Below are 25942 nucleotides of genomic sequence, written 5' to 3'. Positions count from 1 at the left end.
TTATGTCCATCAACAGTATGAACACTATAGGGACCCCAAATATCATAGTGAACAATATCAAAAGGGGAATCTGATATGTGATTAGGAAAAAGGAAAGGAAGTCTCTTGTGCTTTGCAAGTGGACAAATCTCACAATCTTTATTAAAGGTACAAACAGAATCATGAAGTACATTCTTTAAGGAAGAAGGTTTAGCATTTGAGGGATGATCTAATCTAAGTTGCCATATAGAAGAAGGTACAATAGTATTATTGAGTACATGAGATTGAGGTTGACTGAAAACAGACTTGAAAACAAAGTTGAAGATTGATTGAAAGGATCCAAGAACCTTGGAGTTGATTGGAAGGGTACAAGCATCTGAAGGGCTGTGTTGTAGTAGGTACAATCCATTATGAACTTCACCCACACCAATCGTCCTCCACCACATAAGGTCCTGTATAAAACAAAAATTGGACAAAAAAACAAGACAATAAGAACAAGACTTAGTGAGTTGACTAATTGACAAAAGATTAAAAGAAAAGGAAGGAACACAGAGAACATTATGAAAGGTAAGAGTGGATGAAAGAGTGATAGAACCTATGTGAGTTACCATAGCTGTTTCACCATTAGGAAGTGCAACCACACAACTAACAGTAGTGAATTCGGTGAATAAATGAACAAAGTGCACAATATGATCAGTTACCCCAGTGTCAATAACCTAAGTATCTCCATCAAAAGTTGTCCTATTGACTATATGTGCAGAAAAAATAGAATGCCTCAAATCAGAATTTCCAAAGAAGGATATACCTGACATAGTGAGAGCATTGTTAAGCTTAGGATCAGTTGTAAAAGAAGTTGCTTGTTGATCTGAATGATGCTTAATCACACTATTGGCCATATGAACATCTTTAGAGAGGTGAGCAGCAGCTTGTATCTGATTGCCTAGCATAGTCAAAAATTGTTGGCATTGCTCCTGAGTAAAAGTGAACTGATTAGCATCATTGGATGACTGTCCATTCTCTGCAAGATCATCTTGAACACCCACTTGATTCACCATTGAAGTCTTTCCTTTAGGCTGAAAACCAGGAGGGAAGCCATGTAGCTTAAAACATTTCTCCATGGTATGACCAAGTCTCCCACAGTGAGAGCAAATTGGCCTACAGTTGCCCTTAGAATTCTTTCCTCCAAAAAAGGCAGGATTGAAATTAGACCCTTTCATAGCAAGAGCAGTGGACTCAACATGAGCATTGGAATTTCCCACATTACTTTGCCTCTCTTCGTGAATCAACAAGGAATAAACTTTGTTAATAGATGGAAGTGGCTCCATTAACAAAATTTGTCCCTTGATTTGAGAATAAGAATCATTGAGCCCCATCAAGAATTGCATCACTGAATCTTGAAAGTGAAGATTCTTAATTCTTTTGGATAGATTACAAGTGCATTTCCCACAAGTACAGGTTGGATTAGACCTGAAAATCTTGAGTTAATCCCAATACACCTTTAATTGAGTGAAAAATGTAGTAATTGAAGAATCACCTTGATTGATTGATGTAATATCCTTTTACAACTGAAAAATCCTAGTTCCATTGCCTTGAGAATGTGTATCCCTAAGATCATTCCAGATTTCCAGTGCTGTGTCTCTGTAGGTGATGCTGATTCTGATCTAAGGTGAAACTGCCTTATTCAACCAAGAACCAACCATGTTATCACAGCGAATCCAAGCATCAATGACTGTTGGAGTTTTTATCAATGGAGACAAAAGAGTAATAGTGCCATCAACAAAACCAAATTTATTCTTTGCAATCAAAGCCTTCTTCATGGATCGAGCCCAGGCGTGGTAATTCTCACCAGTCAAAACTTCAGCCACGAGCATAGCCCTAAGACTTTTGAGCATGGTGAAGATACAAGGGATTTGACATGTCTTCAACCAACGCTGGATCTTGCTCTGATGAAGTGTACGAAGAAGAATTTGACGCAGACGCCATTAAAGAAGCTTCAAGCTTTCAAGGAACAAAACCCTAGAATTTGGGGATTTTTTTTTGAGAGAATAGCAAACTAATGCTCTGATACCATATAAGAGATTTGCTAAAAATGAATTTCTCATTCAGCTGCTTAATGATACACGAGAGTAATCCTTATATACAAATCAAAGTCTAACTAATCTAACTTAACAACTCTTAGCAGCTGTAACAGATTCTTAACAAACCAACTAAATGCTCACACATGCATAGTCACATGCTTCACTAAAACAATGTACAAACTAACTAAACTACATACAGTATAGGCTATATACAATTCATAAAACTAAAACTACAAGTAGCTTAGCTTAGCCAAGTGTACTGTGATTGATCTGCTCTGCCCTTTGCTCTGAATCTTGATGCTACTTTGATCTCTGATATAATGGGGTACAAATGGAAGCTCAAGGAAATCGATAGGCACAAGATCAGGACAACTTCCAAAGAAAAATGGTTATAATTAAACTTGAATTTAACCAGATAAAAGGATGGATATCAACTGACCACAAGATATTGAATGGCCAGAAATAGTAAAGCAGTCAAAAATATTAAATATGAAGAAAGCTCAATCCAACTAGGGTAGAGGCAGCTCAAATTTCAATTCTATGCAAACACATGAACAAACGTAAAAAGAAAAATACCTTCATCAAGCTGGAGAACCCAGACAAACTCCTCCATCTTTGTAAAGACAACCTTGTTTTCTTGCGACTCTCTAGTTGTGGGGTTTAGACAACCTTGGCTTGGGTTCGGACTAGTGTAAAAGAACATGAGCAGTCGAAGCTAGGGAGGTGGTTGCCGCCTTCGCCTGAGATCAAGTGAGATGATCGTTTTAGGTTCGTGAGATTTGGTCGTTTGTGGGTCTCAACTCTTAACCTTGTTCATGGTTTTTGTTTTTCCATTTTAGGAACTTGGCTTAAACAGTGTTGTTTACGTTAGAGAATTTTGTTTTAAGTTTAGGCCTAAAGCAACATAGTTTTGAGCTGATTTGAGCTGATTCACATCATAGGGTGTGAATTGCTAACGGAACCAAATTTTAGGGTGTAAAATCAAGTTTTTGAAATTTTGGGGTATAAAATCTAGTCAACCCCAAACTTCAAGGGTGTAATTTGCAATTTACCCAAAAAAAAAAAATATCTTCCTTCATTTGTTCCTTTTTTCCCCTTTATAACGTTGTGCTCTTTCAAACTGCAAATCCACAATATTCTTTTAGTTTTTTCTTTGTTCTTTCTATTTCATATACTAAATTCTTCTCAATGGTTAAGCATTTTTCTGTCAAAATTGGTAAGCCTCTTAACAAAATTAATATTTTACTTTCTCGACTACATATATTGTGAATGGATAATTCTATGACCTTTGTAGAAAATTTGGTTATGAATATAAAATTATGAGACTAAACCTCAAAAAAAAAAAAAAAAAAAAAGCCTCATCACACCTGCGAAGTGTGTGTAATGAGGCAAGTATAAACTAAAGGATTTTTTAAATATATTTTTTGCTAAACGCTATATAATGTTAGGGATGCATGTTTAAATTTGAAAATTTATGAGACAAAATCAAAATTATTCTAAACTTGATGGGTGTAAAATGAAATTTAGGAAAATAAACAAAGAGGTTTTAGGGCTCGTTTGGTTTGGCTATGACTCAATTTTCAAAAGTCAATACTCATAACTCATAACTCAAAACTCATAACCCAAACCCCACTTTCTCTCAAAAACTCCAAAATTCTTGTTTGGTTGCACAATCCAGTCACATAACTCAAAATTTAAGTCCACTTTTTGCCAAAACAGTGAAGCCCACCCACTGACACCACACTGTTTGCTTATGGTTGCTACCCGTGTGGATTTTCTCTTACCTTTCAAAGGAAATTTTCTCCCATCAGAGCATGCCTCTCATCCTTGAAAAGCATACCCAAACCCGATAAGCCAAAAGCATAGCACACAACTCCCACTCCGGTGAAGATCGGGAACAGGTTCAGGTCTTCTTTAATCTTCTTTATTTTTCTATTTCTTTATGCTTTTCATCAATACCCATTTAACACCTTTCTTCCCAAAAACCCATTTCACACCTCTCCCTCGTCTGACCTCTATTCATCGACTGGGCCCGGTGAAGATTAATTTGGAGTTCACTATAATTATTGCTGCACTTGCTAAACCACTATTTAAGGTCATTTGTTCGTGACCCTTTTGCTCGTGTGATCACAAAGCTTTAACAATCTGCCAAATAGTATAATATTCTAAGAGAATGAAAATTAATATGATACATTATTGGATTATACTTGGTGGTAATTAACAATTTGTACAACGCATATGCTTATAAAAGGAATTATATGCCAAACAGTATCATATGCTTATAAAGGAATTATATGAAGTCATTCATCTTTGGACAAACATATATAAGAACCACACTGACATAGAGTAATTACATGGAATCTATGTTATCAGTAATGTAAAGCAAGCACTTTTGAGTTTTTGCAGTTTTTCTAACTTGTCTTAATACAGCGAAAGCACACAAACTACAGCATAAGCACACCAAATTTTTTATAATATTTTATGGAGCACGCAAACTAACATATATCCAAATCCGCAGCTTCACATCTCCTTATCCGAACACCCAAGGCATGTGTATAAGCAGAGCAACTGATACAAAGTAGCTGATGCAATGACAAAAGCAGAGTAGCTAAATGCATGAGAACAGATAGGGGAAATAAAGCTTAAGCCTTTACATTAGAAGTTAAAAGGGTCCACTTTAATCAATTGAAAGAGGAAAACAACCACTTTTTGCAGTAGTTTTTCAATTCTATAGAGTCAAACAAAGGATATGTAAGGACATATATATAAGTTGGACTGATTTGAGTTTTTTTCCTTCTATTTTCACATGGAGCAATTCATTACTAGTAAAAACTTGGATTCTCATTAACATCAGTCCACAGGAAAAACCCATTTTAATACTAGCAAAAATTAATAAAACAGAAATGAAAAAACTACTCAAATCTAACAATGGACATGGAAAATGGAGAGGGAGAGAGAGATATATGTTTGAACCTGAGAGAAGATCACAAAAATAGAGCTCAGTATGAAAAACTGATGGTGATAGAGCCCAGTCCGATGCTAGTGAAGATTCTGCCACGCCTTGGTTGTTTGTCTTCGATCATGGAGTGTTCATCTCAGGTGGGTTTAGCAGCGTTGGTTCATCATCTCAAATGCCGCTAGGAATGAAGTGTAGACGAAATGTGAGAGGAGGTGAAGAGAGGGAAGTGGGAAAGAGGGTAAAGTGATGCTGAAAAATTTGGGGGAAGAAATGAACTGAAATGAAGCCACCCCAACGGTAATATCAAAGGATTGAAACTGATTTGACAATTCACTACAAGCGAGTCCCACGAAGTCATAATATTTACCATTCTGCCACTAAAACTTAATTTTCAGTTTTCTATTTTGGAAAACACAATTTTTTTGTTCCCAATTTCCATTACTCTCACTTAAAATTTTTGAGTTTTAAGTAATAGAAACGACACTAGGAAACCAAGCCAGACACTTTTTTTTTTTTTTTTGAGTCCCACGATATTTGGATTAAGGGGGATGGAAACTGAGTAATATAACTCAGTTTCCATCATATCCAAACAACCTCTTAGGCTTTTAAAGTTTTTATTTTTGATAATTTGATATATATTTTTTGATAATTTATTATTTTTTGATAATTTATTATTTACAACAACGATAAACGATTCAATCTAGGCTATGATATTGACTGTAGAGCTCTTGAAGTTCACCTTAGAGTTCAAGGTCCTACAACCAAGCCCAAGCCAGACCTAAAAGCCACTCGATGTGCAAAAATCTCAACCCAAAATATTAAGGCCCATTTAATCCTCATATCCACACACCAAAAAAAAAAAAAACCCAAATCGACGTCGTTTTAATACAAAGAAACCCTTGTGATGTCGATAACATTCTAGGGTTTTTACTAAACAGAAATCACAGATACCCAGAAACCCTAACACACAGTTACAGACAAAGAGAGAGAGAAAAAGAGAAAAAATGGGAGGAAAGTGCCCCCACAGAAATGTCAAGAAGAGACGCTACTCTCACAAAACTCATCGTCGCGACAAATTCCTCGTCAAAGATATCCTTTTTCTTCATTCTGAAATTTCAATTTTTGTATATATTTCTTTTACAGCATAAATGTTAATTTTAGGGTATCCTTGACTCGATGAAATTGAGCACGCGACGATATGGTTTATGATCAGCTGAAGAAGCCTGATGAGGAAAAGAAGCCTTTGCCTGTTGATGAAGACTTGCCTGGAATGGGCCAGTATTATTGCTTGCACTGCGAGTATGTAATTTATTTATTTATTTTTCTAAAATTGAAGCTCAATTATGCTTAATTTATGAACAATATGGATGCTTTAGATACAAGATAAAAAGCATTGAACTTGGAAATTTTTTTTTATTGGGGTTTATTTGCCTTTTGTACTAGTTGGAGAATTACGTTTTTTTTTTTTTTTTTTTGTTGTTGTTGTTTTTTTGTTTGTTATCATCGCCCAATTCTTGTTTTTTAGCAAAATTTGATTGTGGGTTTTGTTGTTATGTTCCATTGTTGAATTGGGTTTGTGTTAAATAATGCTTTGTTTTGTTATTCAATGCAGCCGATACTTTGCGAACGTGGCTGTGAGGGATGAGCATTTCAAGACGAAACGTCACAAGAAGCGGTAAGCAACTTTTTTGCATCAATGATCAAGCTTCTGTAGTCCTTACCTTCATGATTGTTTTTTCCAAGTTTATTTAGTGGCTGCTGTGCTTTGAATGAAGACATGGGTGTAGTAGTGGGTTCAATTTGTCATATTAGAGTAAATTATTTGCAGGGACTTTCTGTTTAGAATCAAGCTGTGACATTGTTATTTTGCGATATTTTTTAGTCTATGTTTTTACTGCATTATAGGAAATATTTTCCTAATTGCACTTGTTTAGTCTATGCTGCACCTCTACTGTGTTAGGCATATTCAGAGGACTCTATAAACAATGTAATATTCTCAGCCTTTACCATCTTCAATTTTGAACTTAAGTAGAATTGTTAGAGAAGTACATCAATGTCTTCTAGTTAGTGATACAATAAGTTGTGAGCGATTGTGAAGATCTTTCAATAACCTTTAATTTTTATTGATACATGAGTATTAAGTTGTTACCAAACTGCTTAGGTTGCTTTCTTCCCTGAGAACTTGAGCATAGTTTGGTTACCCTGATCTTTTATAGATTGATCAAACCATGTTACCAAACATGATGTTACATTCATGTTTGGTGGTGCCTCTTGGAGTTGTTGAAGCTACTAGAAGTTTGAGGGATCTGGTAAGCTTCTAGGTTGGTTGGGCCCAAGCACCTAGATTATGTGCACATATAATTGCATTTAGTGTATATTACAATGAAGGGCCATACAAATTTTCTATCTTTTCAATACGAATATGCTTTTATATTTCAACTAGACCCTTAAAGAACTTTGTTCATTATGGAAATGACTCTAGTGAATTGTGGTTGTAGAGTCTTTCCATATTAGATCAACCAATATGGATGCTATCATTTTCTTATTCTATGATTCTAACAACTTGAGACTAATGCTGTACAACTTTATATGCTATATCTTATAGTCACTGGAGAGGATATCATATCTCACGACTCTTGTTGATGCAGTGTTAAGCAGATGATGGGGCCTGCACCTCATAATCAACTTGATGCTGACATAGCTTCTGGGATGGGTATGCCAGATAATGGTCCAAAGCTAATGTCGATGTGAGATTTCTATTTTTGATAGTGTTGTTAGGTAATGAGGGTGCTGAGTGTGATAGGTTGAAGATATTCGTTGTAAAAGTGTCCTTTTTACTTCAAGTTGCAAGCACTAACGAGAATGTAATGATAAATCAATTTTCCTGTCAGTTTTCTCTGTCATATCATATGTTATATATGCAGCCTAGTTAATTCAAGATTTTTTGATTCAACGTTTTAGTAATTGCGGCTGATCTTTTACTTATAATTCATTGTTTGACTTATAAAAAAGGTTATAATTGTGTGACTTCTACCTTGGGTAGATTATGTTATATTAGTAACATCATTTGGTCCTGCAAAGTAATTTTCTGCTTTATGTTTCTTGGACTGTGTAGCCAATGTTTTTTTTTAGCTCAAATGGCACCTCATGTCCTTTTTAAAGCAAGGTGGAGGGTGAGATCATAGTTCAATACCCATTGGGTGTGTGTATAATTACCAATAAAAGAAAAAAAATCTTCAATTGTGTGCTCTTTTTTATTTTATTTTATTGGTAAGTTGTACATTCACCCAATGGTTTTTGAACCCATAACCCCACCATCCACCGAGCTCCTAAAAGGGAAGGAGTTGAGCTAGAACTCATTGACTACTGTCACTGTGTGCACATAGGAATTGAATGTTTGTCTGTAAGAAACTGTGCTACTTATTACGCAAGTCCTCTTTGTCAACTAGACATTAATATTTTTACAGAGGTTGAATCTAAAATCTTGCACGTCTTCATCATGGATTATTTCTTCAAACATATAAGAATGACAGATTTTATTTCTGTGAGAACTGGATGACAAGGAAGGGGAGGTGTTCACATCTATAATAATGTGCTGGATTGGTCCATTTAATCTTTTACTGAGCACCTGACAAATAGATTTTGCTGGTTTAAATTAATTTATTAATGTGTATTTTTCTTCTTTCAAAGTCTTAAGTTTAATATCTTACTGGAAGATGAAAATAATGAGTGAAGGATATATGTTTAATCAGGTTAAGCTGAAAAAGGGATGTTTTAGAAGTAAAGTTGATGTAATTTTTAAAATGCAGTAAGTTGATGTATAAAATCCCATTACATTAACATAACCCAAAGCATCAAATGGAGAAAATAGAAATATTAAAAAGTAAACATCACTTAAATAAGGATTTAAGGAAAAAAAAAATCATAGGATAAGAGAATGAAATAGGGGAGTCGTGGATGAACTCGCATGTCCTACCTGCCAAAACAGAATGGTGTTGAGCTAAGTATGGAATTTGGGGTGGGGTTGTTAAGTGTACCAGTTTAGTGACTTGAAACAAAATATGTTGCCAACTTCTTTGAGAAAGAAACAGAATTCACAACATTGGTTGAAAGTGCTATTAAATTATGATGCTGTCATTGGACTTTAAGCAAAGGGGTCCAGAAAGTTTGGGTTGTGTAGGACCAGCTTCGTTCTCATTCTTACTAGGGGCGAGCCCAAGCCCGAAAATGAGATAAGTGCAAGTTAGGGACTTTGGATCTGCTTTGCTTTTATTTGGTCTGGTTCGATAGGGCTTTGGATGAGGCCCTTACTTGAAAGGGCTGAAGCCCCAGCTGATCCACCATTTTTGCCAACCGCAATGTTATATGAACTCTCAGCATAGATGATCATCTTCGCTCTGGCCTGTTCCGACATAGATTTGGAATTGTAATTACTGGAAACAAAATACACAAATTATGTTGGAAAGAAATTGTGGGCTTACTAGTCTCAGCTGCATGAAACAACATGGCCTAATATTATTGATAATGACTAATGAGTATAAAACATGCATTATTTTCATTCTTTATCTTTGGTTTGTGAGAAGATAAGGGCACATGAGGATGCCTGGGAAGTGGGATAGTCAAAGTCGTTATGATGTCGAATTATAATCTATGCTCTTGCATTTGATAGGTTAAGCAGCTTAGAAGATGTTGATTTAGCCAGCATTGCTATAAATTAATCAAGGCCCGTCATTATCTTTAGATATAGAAGATTTTTTTTTACTTGTTTTTGTTTATAATATCTTTTAAAAACAAAAACAAAAATAACTATATATTGTTTTGGATTTAGTGTTTATTTCTTTTCACTTTATCCTAAGGCCCATTGTGGTTCGAGGGTTGCTTTTGTTTTTAAATGAGCAGAGATAAAGTCACCTGTTACAACCATATGATCAAGCTGAAGATCATGATCTAAAATTTGGATTTGAAGCGGAAAGTTCATCTTTTGATTGCTTCTTCAAAAGCTTTTTGTCTAAAGTACTACACGACCATGGGGTCAAATTTCAGGGCATGAAAGGGAAGTATCATCCAATTTTGAATCTCTTCACCTCTTGATCAAGAACAAAACTTTGTAAAGAAAGAAGATAATCACGTGTTGCAGATTTTCTTCTCCCTCAATTTGTTTATGGTCTTTGCCATGTCCGATATAGACAATAATCTACTGTTTTTTGGTCAGTGACAAAGCAGTAACAAAGCAAGTAAGTTTCCAAAACACAAAAACAGGACGTGGCTCTCACAAGTTGTCATTGCATCAAACCCATCTGTAGCCACAAGCACTCATTTGTATTTCTTTACTAGAAAGAGATCACATGAGGCCCACTCAAACACCATCATGACCTTGTCATTTTCCAACTCCATAACTTCTCTCCTTTTCTCTTTCACGCCTGTCCTCAACGAGCTACTGGTTAACTTTGTAATTCAATTTACTCCTCTTTTTTTTTGGTGTCTTTATCCATTTTCTTTTTTACTAGTGTGGCCTAGCCTCCAATTGCTATCTATCTTTAAACTCATGCACATGTACAACCACCGTGTGAATTCTCAATAATGTTGTTCCCCACAACCCCCTTTCATAAATATATGCAAAAACCAAAATGGATCTAGATATAGGATGACCTCAAATTTCCAACAGGTTGTATAAAAATTCAATTGCACTCAACCCCTCACCCCAAACAAAAGAAAAAAAGAAAAAAAAAAGTTATGATTGCGATAGGTGATGATATAAGGAGGCCTACATGTCTCATTCATCCAAGGTTTACCATTATACCATTACCATGAGATCAACGTTGGAAAGCGAAGAAATTCTAACACAATTTACAAGCCATCACTCTCAACCTACATGGCCTATATTTAACATATGTCATTGTTATGAATATCTAATGGATTTCTATGCACGATATCGTGGGCAATACAAGTTTGGACACATTTATTTTAGTACATGTTAAATTATGCTGCATCACGTTGTAGGGCCTGGCTTCACACCAATGACCAATCCCTCTCACTTATCTAAAACGCTGGGTATATTTCCTCCCACGTCAATATATCAAACTCTCTTTGAAACAGACATGACAAAAGAAGCGCACGAGGGTTGCCTCTATAAATGCATATAGATGGATACAGAATTATCTCTTTCAATCTTAAGGATGTATTTGTCTTTATAATTTTCTTAGGAAGATTCGTTAAGACAAGGACATATATTGGTAAAGGAAAAAAATATATAGTTATATAGATAATACACATACTATACTATACCAAAACAGATAAACCAAAATAAAACCCAAAAAATCACAAGGGGTACATTGAATATACTCCTCTTTTAGTCGTATTCATTTTCTTTCTTCACTTACACTAAGCTTCCTTCTCCTCATCTTCTCTGGGTCTTGCTGAAGATGTTGAACCTGATGCCATTCCAATGACTTGGCTGTGACTGAATCTTTGTAACTGTATCATGCGTGCATAGCACCCATCAGGGTGATTTTTGAGCAGTTGAGAGTGTGAACCTTGTTCTGCCACTTTCCCATCATCAATCACAGCAATGACATGTGCATTCCTAATAGTTGAAAGCCTATGTGCAACAACAATAGTTGTTTTTCCTGAGCAAGCACGCTCTAGAGCCTCTTGGACAGATCTCTCAGACTCGGCATCAAGTGCGCTTGTTGCCTCATCCAGCAGCATAAGTTCTGCTTTCCTCACAAATGCCCGAGCAATTGCAATTCTCTGCTTCTGTCCCCCAGAAAGTTGAACTCCTCTTTCCCCGACAAATGTTTTGTATCCATCTGGCAATCCAGATATGAACTTGTGTGCATTGGCCAGAGTTGCAGCTTCAATGATCTCAGCCTCAGTTGCTGACTCATGCCCATAAGCAATGTTTTCAGAAATGGTAGTAGCAAAGAGGCATGGCTCTTGAGGAACGAATGCAATGTGTCGTCTTAAGGACTTTAGATTGTATTTTCGAATGTCCTTTCCATCAATCATAACCCGTCCAGATGTTGGATCATAGAATCGCTGTATAAGTGCAATGACCGAGCTCTTACCACATCCACTAGGACCCACTAGTGCAAGAGTTTTCCCTGCTCGGGCACGGAGAGTGAGGTCACGGAAAATTGGCACATCAGGACGAGTGGGATAAGAGAAGTCTACATGCTTTAATTCAACTTCTCCACGAAGGCGGTCTGGAACTGGGGTGGCATCTTGATCATCAGGCTCAATTTCAGTTCTACGGTCAAGGAGATCAAAGACTGACCGCATGGCCCGACCACCCTTAATGAAGTCAGGAGCCAAGGTTAGAGTTTCAGCTGCACCATTGGCGGATACCATGAGGACCATGAAAACTCGGATTGTCTTTGAGAAATCGGATATCCCGTGCTTGACAAGCCAGGAAGCATACCAGAGTCCTAGGGCATATGAAGCATATAGTGCAAACTGAGCAATCCCAAATCCACTTCCAGAAATCTGCCCTTTCCAAAAGCATCGTCGTAGTGGAGTCCGGAGGCTGGTGGAGAAAAGATTAACAATTTTTGCCTCTGAATTGAAGGCAGCAACAGTCCTTACATTGGCTATGGCCTCCCCTGCTAGTTGTGTGGCCTTGGCATGGGCAGCTTCTAGGTCTCCAGAGAAACCAGTCATGAACATTTTCTGTTGAAAATTTAAAAAACTGTAAATAACTGATTTTCACATGTGAAGAATTCCATATGTGCCAATGGTTGGTGCATTATATTTTGGGATTATCTGCATAAGTATCAAATTAATGTAATTTATCATAACAAGATTAAATGGGCCTTCTAAAATGTAGTGCATTTACTACATGCTTGTGCATATTGTTGAACTTGTCTTGAACAGTTGCCAAATTTTAACCATATGTCCTTAACAGTTCATGCCTAGGCCTAGCTTCTCAGTATAGTTCATTATATAAGACCAATAAACACCAGATCTAAACTTCATTATCGTGAGGTATCAGTTGAAAAAACTAACCTGCAAAACAGTGGCTGCAACAACAACAGGGAAGACAGCTATGAGGACAAGGGCAAGGCGCCACTGCAAAACAAACCCCGCAGTGCAGGCAACCAGCATGAGTGCTGTGTTCTGCACAATCACTGAAATCCGGTCTCCAATTGCTGATCTCACATTATTGGCATCAAGAGCCAGCCTAGCTGCAATCCTAGCACTCTCATTTTCCTCCTGATCAAACCATGCCAATTCATTTTTGAGTACAGCAGACAGCATTTTCTCCCTTACCCGTTTCGTGAGATTTTCTCCCACTATATCCCAGAAGAAATGCTGTAGTGTGTTGAAGAGAAGTGCAGCCGATGAAAGCCCAATTAACAGATAGCAGTATTTCTCAATTTCTCTGATCATGAAAGCATGATTTTGATTGTAGTAGACGCTGAGGACAGCGCTTAGAACATATGCAAAGAAGGCACTAAGTGAGCCGCAAACAACAGAGCCTATAGAGCCAACTAAAGCATACACCCATTCTGGTGAATTCATTTTGGCAAGGCGCCAGAAAGAACTGGCTTGCTCCTTGAATGCAAGCTTTTCTAACCGGTAGTTGGGGTGTGAGGCATCTAGGGAGAGACTAAAATCAGACGTTGAGAAGTCAGATAGTCTACGTGAGTATGGTGACCGGCCATAGGAAGAATTTCGGGCAATTATAGGTGAGCTTACTGAGTTCCTGGCACTAGAAGGCCTGCAAATTGAAAACAACAGATTCTTGGCTTAGTAGATGTTGTTACACCAGCACTTCAAGACCACAAAAAATAACCCTTAGAACCAGAATTTTCTTTTACAAGTATAGATTTAGAATATGATCCAAACTTGGTGAAAGGTACCTTGCGCTACTCTTTCTTGCATTGTTGAGAGCAGTTTCATGGGCCATTTCCTGCATTCGAATGAGCTTGGCATAGACACCATTTTCTCCTTTGGCAAAGAGCTCATCATGAGTTCCAATTTCAGAGACACTACCCTGCTGGAGTACAGCAACAAGGTCAGCCTTGCGAATGGTGGAGAGGCGATGGGCAATGACAAGAGTCGTTCTTCCAATCATGAACCGGTCAAGGGCCTCCTGCACCAGCTTTTCTGACTCTGAGTCCAATGCACTTGTTGCTTCGTCTAAAAGCAGAATAGCTGGGTTTTTCAGCATTGCCCTAGCTATAGCTATCCTCTGCTTCTGTCCCCCTGAGAGCTGCAATCCTCTTTCTCCTACCTGTCATTTTCAGGTCATTGCCTTTTAATTTGATCATTAACTTGCTATTATGTTCACTTGTCCTTTCCTCATGAATGTTTTGATTCACCATTATTTCCAAGAAACCATAGGAAAATGGTAAAATATAGGAATCCAGTATAGAATTGAGTTGGAGTGAGATTCTAAGTTTCCTTTATCATTGTACAATTTCATATCAAGCATAATGTAAGTCTCGTCTATTATGGAACTTGTTACAATAGTAATTTATTTTGTCATCTTCGCTTATCTTGTTAACCTTTTTAGCAAATTAGTTATCCATCTATGTTGTGAACTTCATATGGCAAGTTGGTTGTCTAATTAAGCAACTGCTCTTTATTATCTTATGTATGATTCAAGTACTTTCTCTGTGAAACACACAAACATATACTTTATTTTGTGGTCCAGTCATTCTTCCCTTCTAAGTTTATTAAGTCCTTATATCTATTTTATTTTTGCACATGTATTGTTGACTAAAGCATGTTACCTTCTACAGATGCATGCATGACCAAACACTTCCTGCATTGACTTTCAACAATGGAATTAAATAACATGCAGGTTTTGTTTGTTGACCAGAATGAGCCATTCCACCTTTCATATAATAAAATTAGAAATTATAAGCCATAGAAAATCTAAGTAAATAGGACCACCTCTTGTCAAGATTCTCAATTAAATTTCACCTTCCAGAATGACCAACTTCACCCCACCGCTTACCCCTCTCAACAGCCACAGAGAATACGGCATATGATAGTACATACCTACCTACTGTAATTATTATGCTTAAATGTCAAACCATACCATTTTTCTTTCATTTATTCTGGGGATCGCATATTCAGAGACTTAAAAGCATTGGGGTACAAGAACAAGATAAAAAGTTTTTTTTAGACCTACTAAACAAACAATTTTAATTATCTAATATAATTACAACAGAGAAAATGGTTGAGAAAAACAAGCTGCTTACTAATCTACACTCTGGTGCCAAAATTTTCAAGCAATAATTATACAATAATGCCATAAAGTAACTAACCTGAGTCTCAAAGAGTTCAGGAAGCTTGATTATGAATGAATGGGCATTAGCAACTCTTGCAGCCTCTTCAATCTCAACTTGATTTGCATCAGGCCTACCCAAGAGTATGTTTTCCTTAATGGTGGTAGCAAACAGAGCCGGCTCTTGGCTTACAAGCCCTATTTGCTGCCTCAACCACCTCAGCTTTAGAGTCTTTATGTCATGACCGTCCAGCAGAACTTGTCCTGTACAAGTTCATTCAATTCATTGACAAACATGTCTTATCTACAAGCACGGTTCTCCACAAAATGTACAAACACACACGAACTAAATCAACTCGGGAGCTAAAATAACTTGCATTTGGTACAACACATTAAATTATCCAGGAAAACACATGCACACATGCGCACAAGTTTTCAAGTGCATTCAGCTCCGTTAAATCAATTAGTAGCATGAGGTTACTGCATTATTTACCTGAGGTGGGATCGTAGAATCTCTCAATAAGGGACACCACAGTGCTCTTACCAGAGCCACTACTGCCAACCAATGCTATGGTCTTGCCAGCTGGGACATTTAGGGAGAAATTATTAAGGACCAGAACATCTGGCCTAGATGGGTAGGAGAAATCCACATTTTTCAGCTCCACCAGACCTGTAACTGACTCTAATTCCAAACCCGACTCACTGTTTCGGTCTACACTTGGTTTATGATCAATTATGCGATAAATTTTTGCAGCAGCAACTTTAGCCTTTACAAATGCAGCCATGCTTGGTGCAGACTGGCCCAAAGCCCTGCCAACCAAAACACAATTTAAGCATACAAGATGTGATTTTTTTTTTTTTTAACTATTCAAAAGAATGAGAATATGTAAATTAGTACTTACAGTCCACCAATCATAACAGCAAACATGGTGGCAATGGCAAGTCCTCCATTGGTATAGTGGTGCCTAACAAGATAACCGCCATACCAGAGCAAAAGCGCATAGCAGCAGAAAACAACAAAGTAAGTTGCACCCAATCCCAATCCCTTTGCAAATCCACTCTTGTAACCGAGCCTTTGCGCAACCCTTAGCGCAGACGAGTAGCTTTGTAACGCTCTGGATTCCCCAACAAATGCAAAAACAACCCGAATTTGAACAATTGTCTGTAAATTTTATTGAAATCAGAATTACCCAGATGCAAAAACAGAGAAAATTACCAGAAAATCAACCAGGTATTTAATGTCTGTCTCTAAAACAAGTTGATTCTCAGAGGAAATATGCAAACAATGAACAAAATGCCTTCTTTTAGTTTACCTGTTCTACTATGTTTCCTGCCTGTGACAGAGCTTCCTGGCTTTTACCAGAGAGCTTGGCTAATGTGGTGGTGTGGATACCACCAATTACAGCTATGAGTGGCACCACAGCAAGAGTGACCAAACCCAATTGCCAAACAGCAGTGAAACCCACCACAAATCCAGACACAAATGTTGCCATATAGTGGATAAAATTCCCGAACTACACAAACCAAAAAAAAAAAATCAGGTTTTATCCAAAGCCTAATTTAGAAGCAAAGTAGCAAAAAGTCGGCCTTTTGATTCACCTTCTCACTAATGGCGTCTTGGACCATCACTGCATCACTGTTAATGGCAAAAACCACGTCTGAGGTCCGAACCTCTGTGTCAAAGAACTGAATGTCTTGGTTCAAAGCGGCCTCTAAGTACTTGATTCTCATCTTCGTCGATTGCCTCTCTCCAGTCCACATCCAACATGATATCTCTGCAACCAAAATTCAAGCTCTCTCATTTACATTAACCAAAAAAACCAGAGAGACTAAGTGAGTGTAACAGAGAATTCTCACCTGCCCAAGAAGATGCCCATATTGCAGCACCCACTACAAGAAAATACAATGCATACTGCAACAACAAGAAAAACCCACAAAGCTTAGAGCCTTCAATCATATTTTGATTACCATGTGAATAAAGTAAATACCTTGAGAACTTCCTGCATCATCTTGTCCATGTTATTGGCATTGGACCCGAAAGAATTGACAAGATCCGCAAAGAACCTGAGAAACACTGGCAAAGAGCAACCATGTACTACAGCTCCAACAGACCCAATTGCCATAAGAATGTAATCCAACCCATCAGCAAACCTGAAGAGTTCCTTAAACCCAACACTAGGTACAGCCTCAGGCTTCTCTCCACTACTACTACCACCACTTGAATCCTTCTTGGGCTCAGAGCTCTCCATTCCTTTTGTCTGCTGAGCTGCTGCTGCTGCTACTGATGATGCTTCTTGTCCTAATGCTTGAGGCTCTATGTGTGGGTGTGTTGGTGTTAGTGTTGGTGTTGGTGTGTTGGATTTAAAAGGGTCAGGAGGAGCAGAGGAGACAAGCTCAAGACCTTGCATTTCGGACCATCTCCACTGCTCAATCGTCTTTATCTCCTCAGAATCTTGTGACATTTGCAAAATTCCCTTATTAACTTTTATCAAACAAACCCACCTCCCAAAAAAACTCACCCTCTCTCTTTCTCTATTACTCTCTCTTTATTATCCCACTCTTGACTCTACCTGCCTTTTCATGTTCCTACTACTACCTTTTCCTTCTTTTTTTTTTTGTTTTAACTCTTTGCTAATAGTGTTTTTTTTTTTTTCGGGGGACCTTTTTCTTTGTTGCGTTTTTTTCCTTATAGACTAAATTTTGAGTCTCATTTTCTGTTCTGGTTGCTTGTTAGTGTTGTTGACATGATTCACTGTCTCTTGAATATTATCTGCAAGAGAAGAAAACTAGTGCTTGTGGGGGGTTTTAAGGTTATAGCCTTATAGGTGGGTTTTCTTCAGTTTGCTTGTTCTGTAAAAAACATAGAAAGTGACAGATGGTTAGATGAGCAGAGCCTGGAGAGAGAGAGAGGGATTTTCCACCCGACAGAGAACACTGTGTCAAAACTTGGAGGTGGGTTTTTGACTGAAACATGTTCAAAGTGGAAAACCCAAATATCCAATAGAAAATTCTTCTATTTTTTTTTTTTGGGTGGGATTTACTTTACTTTAATCAGGGACCGTTCATTTCAATTCTTAAGCTTTGGCTTCTTCTATAAGATTAGTAGTAAAAAGCTTTTAACTTTGTACAAGAAAATTTCATGTTCAAAGGTTCAGAGTTCAGACTATGCACTCTCTGTCTGTCTCCTATAAATCCGGCGTTTTTGGCTACTCCCTGTCACCATAGCATTAAATAGAAACTCATTATACTATTATTTTGAACCACACAAAAAGCCACTTTGTTGAAAAACAAAATACTACAAATAATGAAATAATATAAAACATCTCTGATCCAAATTTCATTTGGGCACCTAAGTTTGAATGTTTGACTTTATACTTAAAGTGTAAACACATGAATGAAAAACTCGGCTATATTGTCAGAAAGTACCTGTGCCTTGTCCCTAAGATGATTTTTTTTCCTCTCTATTTTTATTTTCTGGATGAATTCCCTAAGATGTCAAAGAAACCCAGATTTGAATTCCACAATTTCGAGAACACAGCTATTATTAAATTCCAAATTTGCAATATTATTTTTCCCAGCCAATTTTAGCAGTAAAATCAATAGGGCATAGTAATGTGGATATATTATTGTTAGTATTATTAGTACCACTATTCTATTACTATAGTATATATCACTGAAATTCTTCAAAACTCCAAAGTAGGATTCCAAGAAATTGTCAGGAAATCGTGGACAAATCCTGGGATTCCTCCACATTTGATTCTTTAAAGCACATGACAGCCAATTTTGGAGTTGTTTAGGTGCAACCATCTTTGGTTTCAAATTTTCAGTGGTTTTCATTGTGGAGGTCAGAGTACTATACTGATAAAGATTCATTAAAAATTTAAGCTAAAATATAGGATTAAACCTCTATTTCAGAGAAGAGAAAGAAGCTGCTTTGCTTACTTTTAGTCACTTTTTTGGAGTTTAATAACTTAGGTGAGTCATCAGTTGCTCTTTTTTTAATCTAAATACTACAAAGTGGCTGGGAACTGACTTTATAAGTTCCTTGAAGTTTGATATTAATATAATTTTTAGTGGGATTATGGTGGCAATTGGGTATTGCATTTTTTGCGTTTTTTTTTTTCTTTTTCCTAGACGCGCGTTTGATATTGTTTGTTGTACAGTGATTTTAGGCTTATAAACAGTGTTAAACGTGTGAACAATAACTTTTTAATTATTTTTTTATTATTTTCAATTTTCAGTAAAATAAACGGTATCCAAATGGACCTTATATAAAAAAAAATGTATAAAAATGTTGGACCTTATGGAAATATAGCTCATATTCAGGAATTTAGTTTAATTTTTGACATTTTTTTTTTTGCTAACTAATTTGACAAATGAGAAAACTTGTATACCAGTGAATATATAATGATAATTATGGTCAAGGCTCCCAATCCCATATAACAAACTCTGTCTAGATTTATAATATTAGATTCCCCATCTGATTATCTTGTTCCTCTGTTTGCGTTTCATACTTTCATGTGTCAAACTTGTATAATGTTTGTTTGTTTGTTTTTTTCTTATTGTTTTTTTTTTTTATAATGCTTAATACAAATGAAATGAGTAAGCAGAAATCAGTAAATAACTCAGTTATTATTATGTATGTATGGTAGTTTTTAGAGAATTTCAATTTTACTGGGGGGGGGGGGGGGAGAGAAACGGTTCAAGTATTACTTGTAAGAAATCTGTGAAAACAATTATTATTCAAATAAAAAAATATATATAAAAAAAAAAAAAAAAAAAAAGGTTGGTCAGATATCTTTCTCTCTTTTCACGCATACCGTACAGTTTCTACAAGTCCTCTTTGGCAAGTCTCTATTCTGCTTCCTCCCACGAAAGTTTGTCGAGTACTGTAAGATCTGGCTTGTAGAAAGGGTAGTACTTTTGTTATTAGCTTTGGCAATGCCACTGTTATATTTCTTTGCATGTATAGTAAAATTTGTGTCGATCGTAAGGTTAAGGTGATTATTTACCATTTAGCAAAGAAAAAATGGTTTAATGTGATTACCGGACATAATGGTCCAAAGTGGTAAGTCCTAAAGGTTGAAGGGAGGAAGGGGGTTTGATAGTAGGTTCATTTCTAATCAATATATATATATATATATATATATATATAAATAAATAAAGGTTACGGTGATTAAAGCAACACCATTTTTATATAAATTTTTTTTTTCATCTTTCTGACCGAAAAAATCCGTGCAAGATAAAAGTGCAATAGGTCAAGTTCAGGATGAATTGTAGATATTTTTCACTTTTAATATAACAAGAATAATGAGATAAAGATAAAATATAAAAGAAAATGGTGATCACAGAAACAATAAGAGAGAAAGAAAAGTATCTTGGTAAGAGAATAAATTCAGTTGGGATGTGGCATCAAAGGTCACTTTTACGCTCTCCAATAATGATGTGCCACATCATATTTTTGCAAATAAAAGACTAAGTACTTCTGTACTAAATCAAACTCTCTTCAATATAAAAAACCAAATCCACATTTCTTCTTCTTCTTCCCCAAATAGAGATGCTATCGAGAATCTCCAGTTACGGCCATCGGAGATGGAGGGCAACTAGTGGTGGAGGAAGTGGACCACAGAGGAGCCTTTGGTGGTGCCACCGACAACCCTCCAAACCCAAGGTGGACGCTGCCCAAGACAATATCGATCTCTCAATTCGTAAGAATAGAAGCCATCAATCTTTGCATAGTGGAATTTCACCACCAATTACATGAAAAGAAGATTCCACCACCAATTACATGAAAAAAAGTTAGAAAGAACAAAACCCACAAAACAAAATTTAAAAAAAGCTACACCAGTAGTAAGATTTTTTTTTAAAAACTTTGATTTTTAAGTTGGGTTTTTATCTGGGTTGGCAACTCAGGGAGTTAGCTTATATGGGCTGGTGTTATGGTGCCATTTGGTTGTTGAAGTGGGCTCATGTGAATTGGAGAGAGAGAGAGAGAGAGAGAGAGAGAAGCGAGTTTCTAAGCCATTAACAGTGGTTGCGAGTGGCAAGAGTTGTGGAACTTGGCTGGCAACTGGAGATGAAGGAGCTTGAGAAGATTGGCTATGGGGCTAGTTCGATTAGAGAGAGAGCTAAAGCAAATGGATAGTTGTTGCCTTGTTGGTGAGCCTTGCAAAAATATAACATGACACATCATTATTAGAGGGCGTAAAAGTGGCATTTTACGCCACATCTGGATTAAATTCATTCTCTTTTGGTAATAATTATATATATATATATATATATATAGAGAGAGAGAGAGAGAGAGAGAGAGAGAGAGAGAGAGAGAGAGAGAGAGAGAGAGAGAGAGAGAGAGAGAGAGAGAGAGAGAGAGAGAGAGTTATGTGGTAAAATAATTCAAAAATTGTAATAAATTAAGTATTGAAAAAATTTATTATTAGGATTTTCATAAAATATATGAATAAATAATTTAAATACTAGGACACCCTATTTATTTTCAATCTCTCACAAATACATATCAAATAATGATATATAACTATAATGGGTTAGATTTAGGGGTGGCAATGCGTGTTCGTGTGTCAGGTTTGTGTTGTGTCAACTCATGAGTATTCGATTATATAGATTAACACTAATCCACCATGTTTATTAAATGAGTCAAGATTCATCAACCCTAAAACAACCCATTTATTAAACGGGTTAGTCGTATCAATCTATTTATCAGATTTTATCAAAATGAAAAAAAAAATTATGAAAAAACAAATAAATAAATATTTTTAATATAAAATTCATAGTTAACGAGTAACTGCATCACAAATAATCATTCAAAACTAAAGTATACCCCAATATCACAAATAATCTATCACAATATGTCAAAGAAAATAAACCACAACAACTAATAAATTTATATAACTAGAGTTTGAAGAGTATATTGGTAAATGTTATTTAATTAAATGGGTTAGATGAGTCAAACGGGTTTTATGTGTTGAACATTAACCCAACCTGTTTATTAAACAGGTCAATCATGTCAACTTGAATATGACACGAACCCATTAAGCCCAACCCATAACCTACTGATTTTGTGTCGTGTTGTTTCAGGTTCGTGAGTCGTGTTCAATTTTGCCACACCTAATCAAATTTATAAATACCCTTAAAGCACACATTAATCATCTATTTTAGGAAATTTTTTATAGAGAATTAAAAAAACAATTAAAAAAATAGGTAACTTTATTATTTTTTCATAAAATGTCTCTTAAAATAATTTCACTAATATATGCCCTAAGAGCATACGTTAATAAAATCCAAGTATAATTACAAAAAGAGTCTTACTAACGTATGCCCTAAGACATATGTTAGTAAACTATTTTTGAAATTTTTTTATCAAGAATTGAAAAAATTGTCAAACTTTTTGATAATCTTTTCAATTTCCAATAAAAATTTTATAAATACAGATTATTAATATATACCTTAAAGACATACATTAATCGGATCCTTGAGCGGGCAAAACTCTACGTTACCCCGGCCATCACCTCACTAGAAAAATCTCGAGTAAGATGGATTAGGACATGACGGGGCAAAGTGGGACTGTTTTTAGTTTTTACCATCTTTACAATTGAAAGACTTCATTGAAGAAAATGCGTGGATAAATAATTGAAGAAGGAAAGCCCAGTGGAAAAAGGTTAGGATCCCATTGATGTGATGTAATGGAAGGGATTGATCAACAACTGATGTCTCTAACATGGGAATACAGATTTTTTCTTTTTCCTTCTTTGGTTTTTACCTAAAAACTAGAATACGGACTTGCACTGAATAATCATAAAGGAAATAGGTGAAAATTTATGGAGAAAGAAATGTCTGAGTCAAGCTTATTTCGGTTCTTATAGTTCCAGTTGAGGGGTCAAAGATGAAATGCACTGATGCACCGTCCAATGAGTTAACGACCCGATATGGTTCAAAACTTTGGTGGGTCATACCATCACGTAAATGATCTCAAACTCTCATTTCAATTGCATGGAACTTGGTACAGTTTTTTTTTTTTTTTTAGTTCTCTAAATAATATTCATTATTTAGGAACAAATATATTTTTATAGAGTTTTTTAAAACAAAATAAAGCTCATTCAAACAGCTTTTAACAGATTAATCATAATAATGATTTAGAGTATTTAGATTCATACATTTTGAACATGTATCATATTTGATTATTCCATTAGTTTTAAAAAATAAATTGTTTATTTTATATTGAATCAAGAACCTCTAGAGTCCTTAGGAAATTTTATTCAATAGAATTCTTTTAATCTTGACTTTCTATTTCATAATAAACAATTCAGAGCATATTATATCATTAATTTATTAAAAATATTAAAAAATGTCATATCTCCTATTCAAAATTGATACATCAAATTTTATGTTTTTAAATTCATATTAATTTTAAAAACTTAGATCTGTTTGTTCGTTTCCCCTTCTCTGTTCTCACGGCCAACGACACCATGCTTGTCTCATCATGCGAGATCTCAGCGCTAGCAACGAAAGAAATAGGCAGCTCTGTCTGACTTGAACTTGACAAAATCGAAGTTGGATCCAAATTCATCTCTTGGGCTTTAAGCTAGATTAATGAAAATGTATATATCGCCTTCTTCGGCAATATTTGAAAATAATACCTATCCAAATTTATTTAATTTATTTTCTTTGGATGGATCCAAATTTTAAACAAACAAAGTGAGATAGTACCAAAACTAAAAATAAAAAATATTATGTAACAAAATACAAACGGGTAAAACTACATTCAAAAACACTATAATTATGATTATTTTTTGGACAAAATTTGATTACAAACTTAGTTGTAACCTAAAGCAACAAAAAATATAATGAATTGAAAAAAAATTTTAATAAATAAAAAACTAATAGTGAGTTTGTGGAAAAATGTATTTGAAAAAGTGAGTAAGTAAATTTTTTTAAATTATTTTTTTCTTCATTTGGGTAAAAAAAAATAAAGGGATTTTTTGGAGACTTGTCAAGAGTTTTATAGTTTAATAATATTAAAATTCTTCTATTTTGACGGAATTAGGGTTTAATCCCTCATTCCTCATTATTATAACTATCAATTTAAAAAAAAAAATTCAAATGTGTACTGTAAGGATACGATTCCTTTGCGGCCCACTAACATTTTTGGGCTCACACAATAAAGGTCCCTCACAATATGATTTGTAGAGAGTGGGCTTGAAAAGCTAGCCACTGGTCAAGGGGCGATGCCCGGTCATGGCTTTAGAGGAATTCATGTAAAAAAAGGAGTTGGGCTTGAACATTTAAGCCCTAAGGTGTCGCGCCCTATGGCATGGGTCTCCTCGGAGTTGATCCGAGGACCATTGAGGCCTTATCCCGGTTACCCAACGACGGACTTTCTTCAGTGAAGTCCGGAGTCGTTGAGAGGTTCTTCCCCATGTAGTCTCTCTCTTTTTGAGGTGGGATCGGCTCCCCCTCAGATTTACTTACTTTCTTATTTTATACTAGCTTGCATTCGTTGTCCTTCGTCCACGTGTAGGGTCAATCTTTACAAAAACTGACATTTGTCCCATCAGTCCAATCCCGGAATTGTTGGGGATGGTTTGATAAAGCTGCAGGGTACGGCTTTGTCAGGCGCTGGGTCTTATCTGGAAGGGTAGTAAGGATAACTTCCCCAAGATATTTTGGATCTCCTTACAAATTCGTCCCTATACCAGTTTTGTCCCTGTATTCCGATGGGATTCTGGATCTGCCGAGGACTAAACTGTCCTCGGCTGCCTCCCAAAAACTGTTTTGGGCTCTGTATTGTAGACCTTGGGCCACAGCTCTCCTCGGATTGGGCCTTCGGATCTTCCAGGAGCAACTGGGTTTGGCCCTTAAATTATTGGGCCCCACAATAGCCCCTCAAAACCCTTCTATCCGACTTCCGGGTTGGAAAGGAGGGTTTTGGCAAACCCGGGCCCTTAATATGGCTTGTTTAGTTCAGCCCCGCATTTATGTGAGCGGTTTTCCACCTGTCCAAGAAGTTAGCCGGTTTTCAAGGGATTCCGTTTAATCTGCTCGTGATCTACTCCTGCCGCTTGGCTGTCCCAGACGTACCCTTAATGAATCCCCTTTACGAGGCTCATTTATGTCCGGCGGCTCATCTGATAAGGTGGGGAAATGGAACGGACGCCTCTTTTTTCTTCAGATTCTTTTGGGAAACTTGAATGCATTTAATACCCTCCGTTTTGCGCTTTCTATAAGAAGGCAAGCAGAAGGCCATCACTTTCGTGCAGACTCCTCTCCTTCCTTCTGAGATTTGAAACCCGTAGCCTCCTTTAGCGTCTGCTTAGCCCGTTTGTTATACACCATATCAGTATACGCCTACCATAACGAACGATGAAGGAACCATGCCCCTCCTCAAAACACCATGTTCTGATAAAGCTTGAAATGGCTCGATCAGGGCAAGGGTGGCGCAGACTTAAGATCTGTCCCGCCTCTCTTTCAGCCAAAATCCGAAACAAGGGCTCGTCACGTCGAATTCTCGGCGTGACTGAGTCGAGAACACCCAATATCAGCATCACTCGGCTCCTCACGAGCGTACCTAACATGGCACCAGTGTGTTAGGAGTCAGGACTGAGGCAGGGGCGAAGTGCTTCTGCCTCTCCCTCTCTTTGCTCACTGGTGCCCTCCTCCGTCTTCCTCTTATAGTCT

The 25942-nt window shown here is 36.6% G+C and overlaps 3 protein-coding genes across 3 annotated transcripts; 1 reads left to right on the top strand and 2 right to left on the bottom strand.

Moving 5' to 3' along the window:
* Positions 1–225: 225 nt before the first annotated feature.
* LOC115954102 lies at positions 226–1990 on the bottom strand. The gene is made up of 3 exons (XM_031071973.1): positions 1514–1990; positions 785–1446; positions 226–431 (listed from the first exon to the last, which is right to left on the bottom strand). The coding sequence occupies exons 2-3, from the start codon at positions 1362–1364 to the stop codon at positions 397–399; spliced, it is 615 nt and encodes a 204-aa protein (XP_030927833.1). The 5' UTR covers positions 1365–1446; positions 1514–1990; the 3' UTR covers positions 226–396.
* Positions 1991–5923: 3933 nt separating this feature from the next.
* LOC115952352 (zinc finger protein 593) lies at positions 5924–7976 on the top strand. Its single transcript, XM_031069509.1, has 4 exons — positions 5924–6105; positions 6207–6315; positions 6629–6691; positions 7665–7976. Exons 1-4 carry the CDS (start codon positions 6021–6023, stop codon positions 7765–7767), a joined length of 360 nt encoding a protein of 119 aa, XP_030925369.1. The 5' UTR covers positions 5924–6020; the 3' UTR covers positions 7768–7976.
* A 3252-nt stretch (positions 7977–11228) lies between these two features.
* On the bottom strand, positions 11229–18201 carry LOC115951376 (ABC transporter B family member 1). Its single transcript, XM_031068593.1, has 10 exons — positions 17242–18201; positions 17111–17165; positions 16853–17028; positions 16567–16767; positions 16156–16415; positions 15747–16063; positions 15294–15517; positions 13878–14251; positions 13021–13735; positions 11229–12684 (listed from the first exon to the last, which is right to left on the bottom strand). Exons 1-10 carry the CDS (start codon positions 17713–17715, stop codon positions 11398–11400), a joined length of 4083 nt encoding a protein of 1360 aa, XP_030924453.1. The 5' UTR covers positions 17716–18201; the 3' UTR covers positions 11229–11397.
* Between the last annotated feature and the right edge of the window lie 7741 nt (positions 18202–25942).

Source organism: Quercus lobata, chromosome 7 (genome assembly GCF_001633185.2).
Source record: "Quercus lobata isolate SW786 chromosome 7, ValleyOak3.0 Primary Assembly, whole genome shotgun sequence".
NCBI lineage: Eukaryota > Viridiplantae > Streptophyta > Magnoliopsida > Fagales > Fagaceae > Quercus > Quercus lobata.
Note: the sequence above shows the minus strand (reverse complement) of the source record. Positions and strands in the feature narration are given on the sequence as shown.

What these genes read in the sequence shown, in the direction of transcription:
- LOC115954102 (XM_031071973.1), bottom strand. Translation starts at nt 1,364, where the DNA reads ATGCAATTCTTGATGGGGCTCAATGATTCTTATTCTCAAATCAAGGGA. An exon ending in CAATGCTCTCACTATGTCAG is followed by an intron (nt 432 to 784) that starts GTATATCCTTCT and finishes TGTTTTATACAG; the next exon opens with GACCTTATGTGGTGGAGGAC.
- LOC115952352 (XM_031069509.1), top strand. Translation starts at nt 6,021, where the DNA reads ATGGGAGGAAAGTGCCCCCACAGAAATGTCAAGAAGAGACGCTACTCT. An exon ending in CGACAAATTCCTCGTCAAAG is followed by an intron (nt 6,106 to 6,206) that starts ATATCCTTTTTC and finishes GAAATTGAGCAC; the next exon opens with GCGACGATATGGTTTATGAT. An exon ending in ACGAAACGTCACAAGAAGCG is followed by an intron (nt 6,692 to 7,664) that starts GTAAGCAACTTT and finishes TTGTTGATGCAG; the next exon opens with TGTTAAGCAGATGATGGGGC.
- LOC115951376 (XM_031068593.1), bottom strand. Translation starts at nt 17,715, where the DNA reads ATGTCACAAGATTCTGAGGAGATAAAGACGATTGAGCAGTGGAGATGG. An exon ending in CTGAACTCTTTGAGACTCAG is followed by an intron (nt 14,252 to 15,293) that starts GTTAGTTACTTT and finishes TGAAAATGACAG; the next exon opens with GTAGGAGAAAGAGGATTGCA. An exon ending in TTGCAGCCACTGTTTTGCAG is followed by an intron (nt 12,685 to 13,020) that starts GTTAGTTTTTTC and finishes AATTTTCAACAG; the next exon opens with AAAATGTTCATGACTGGTTT.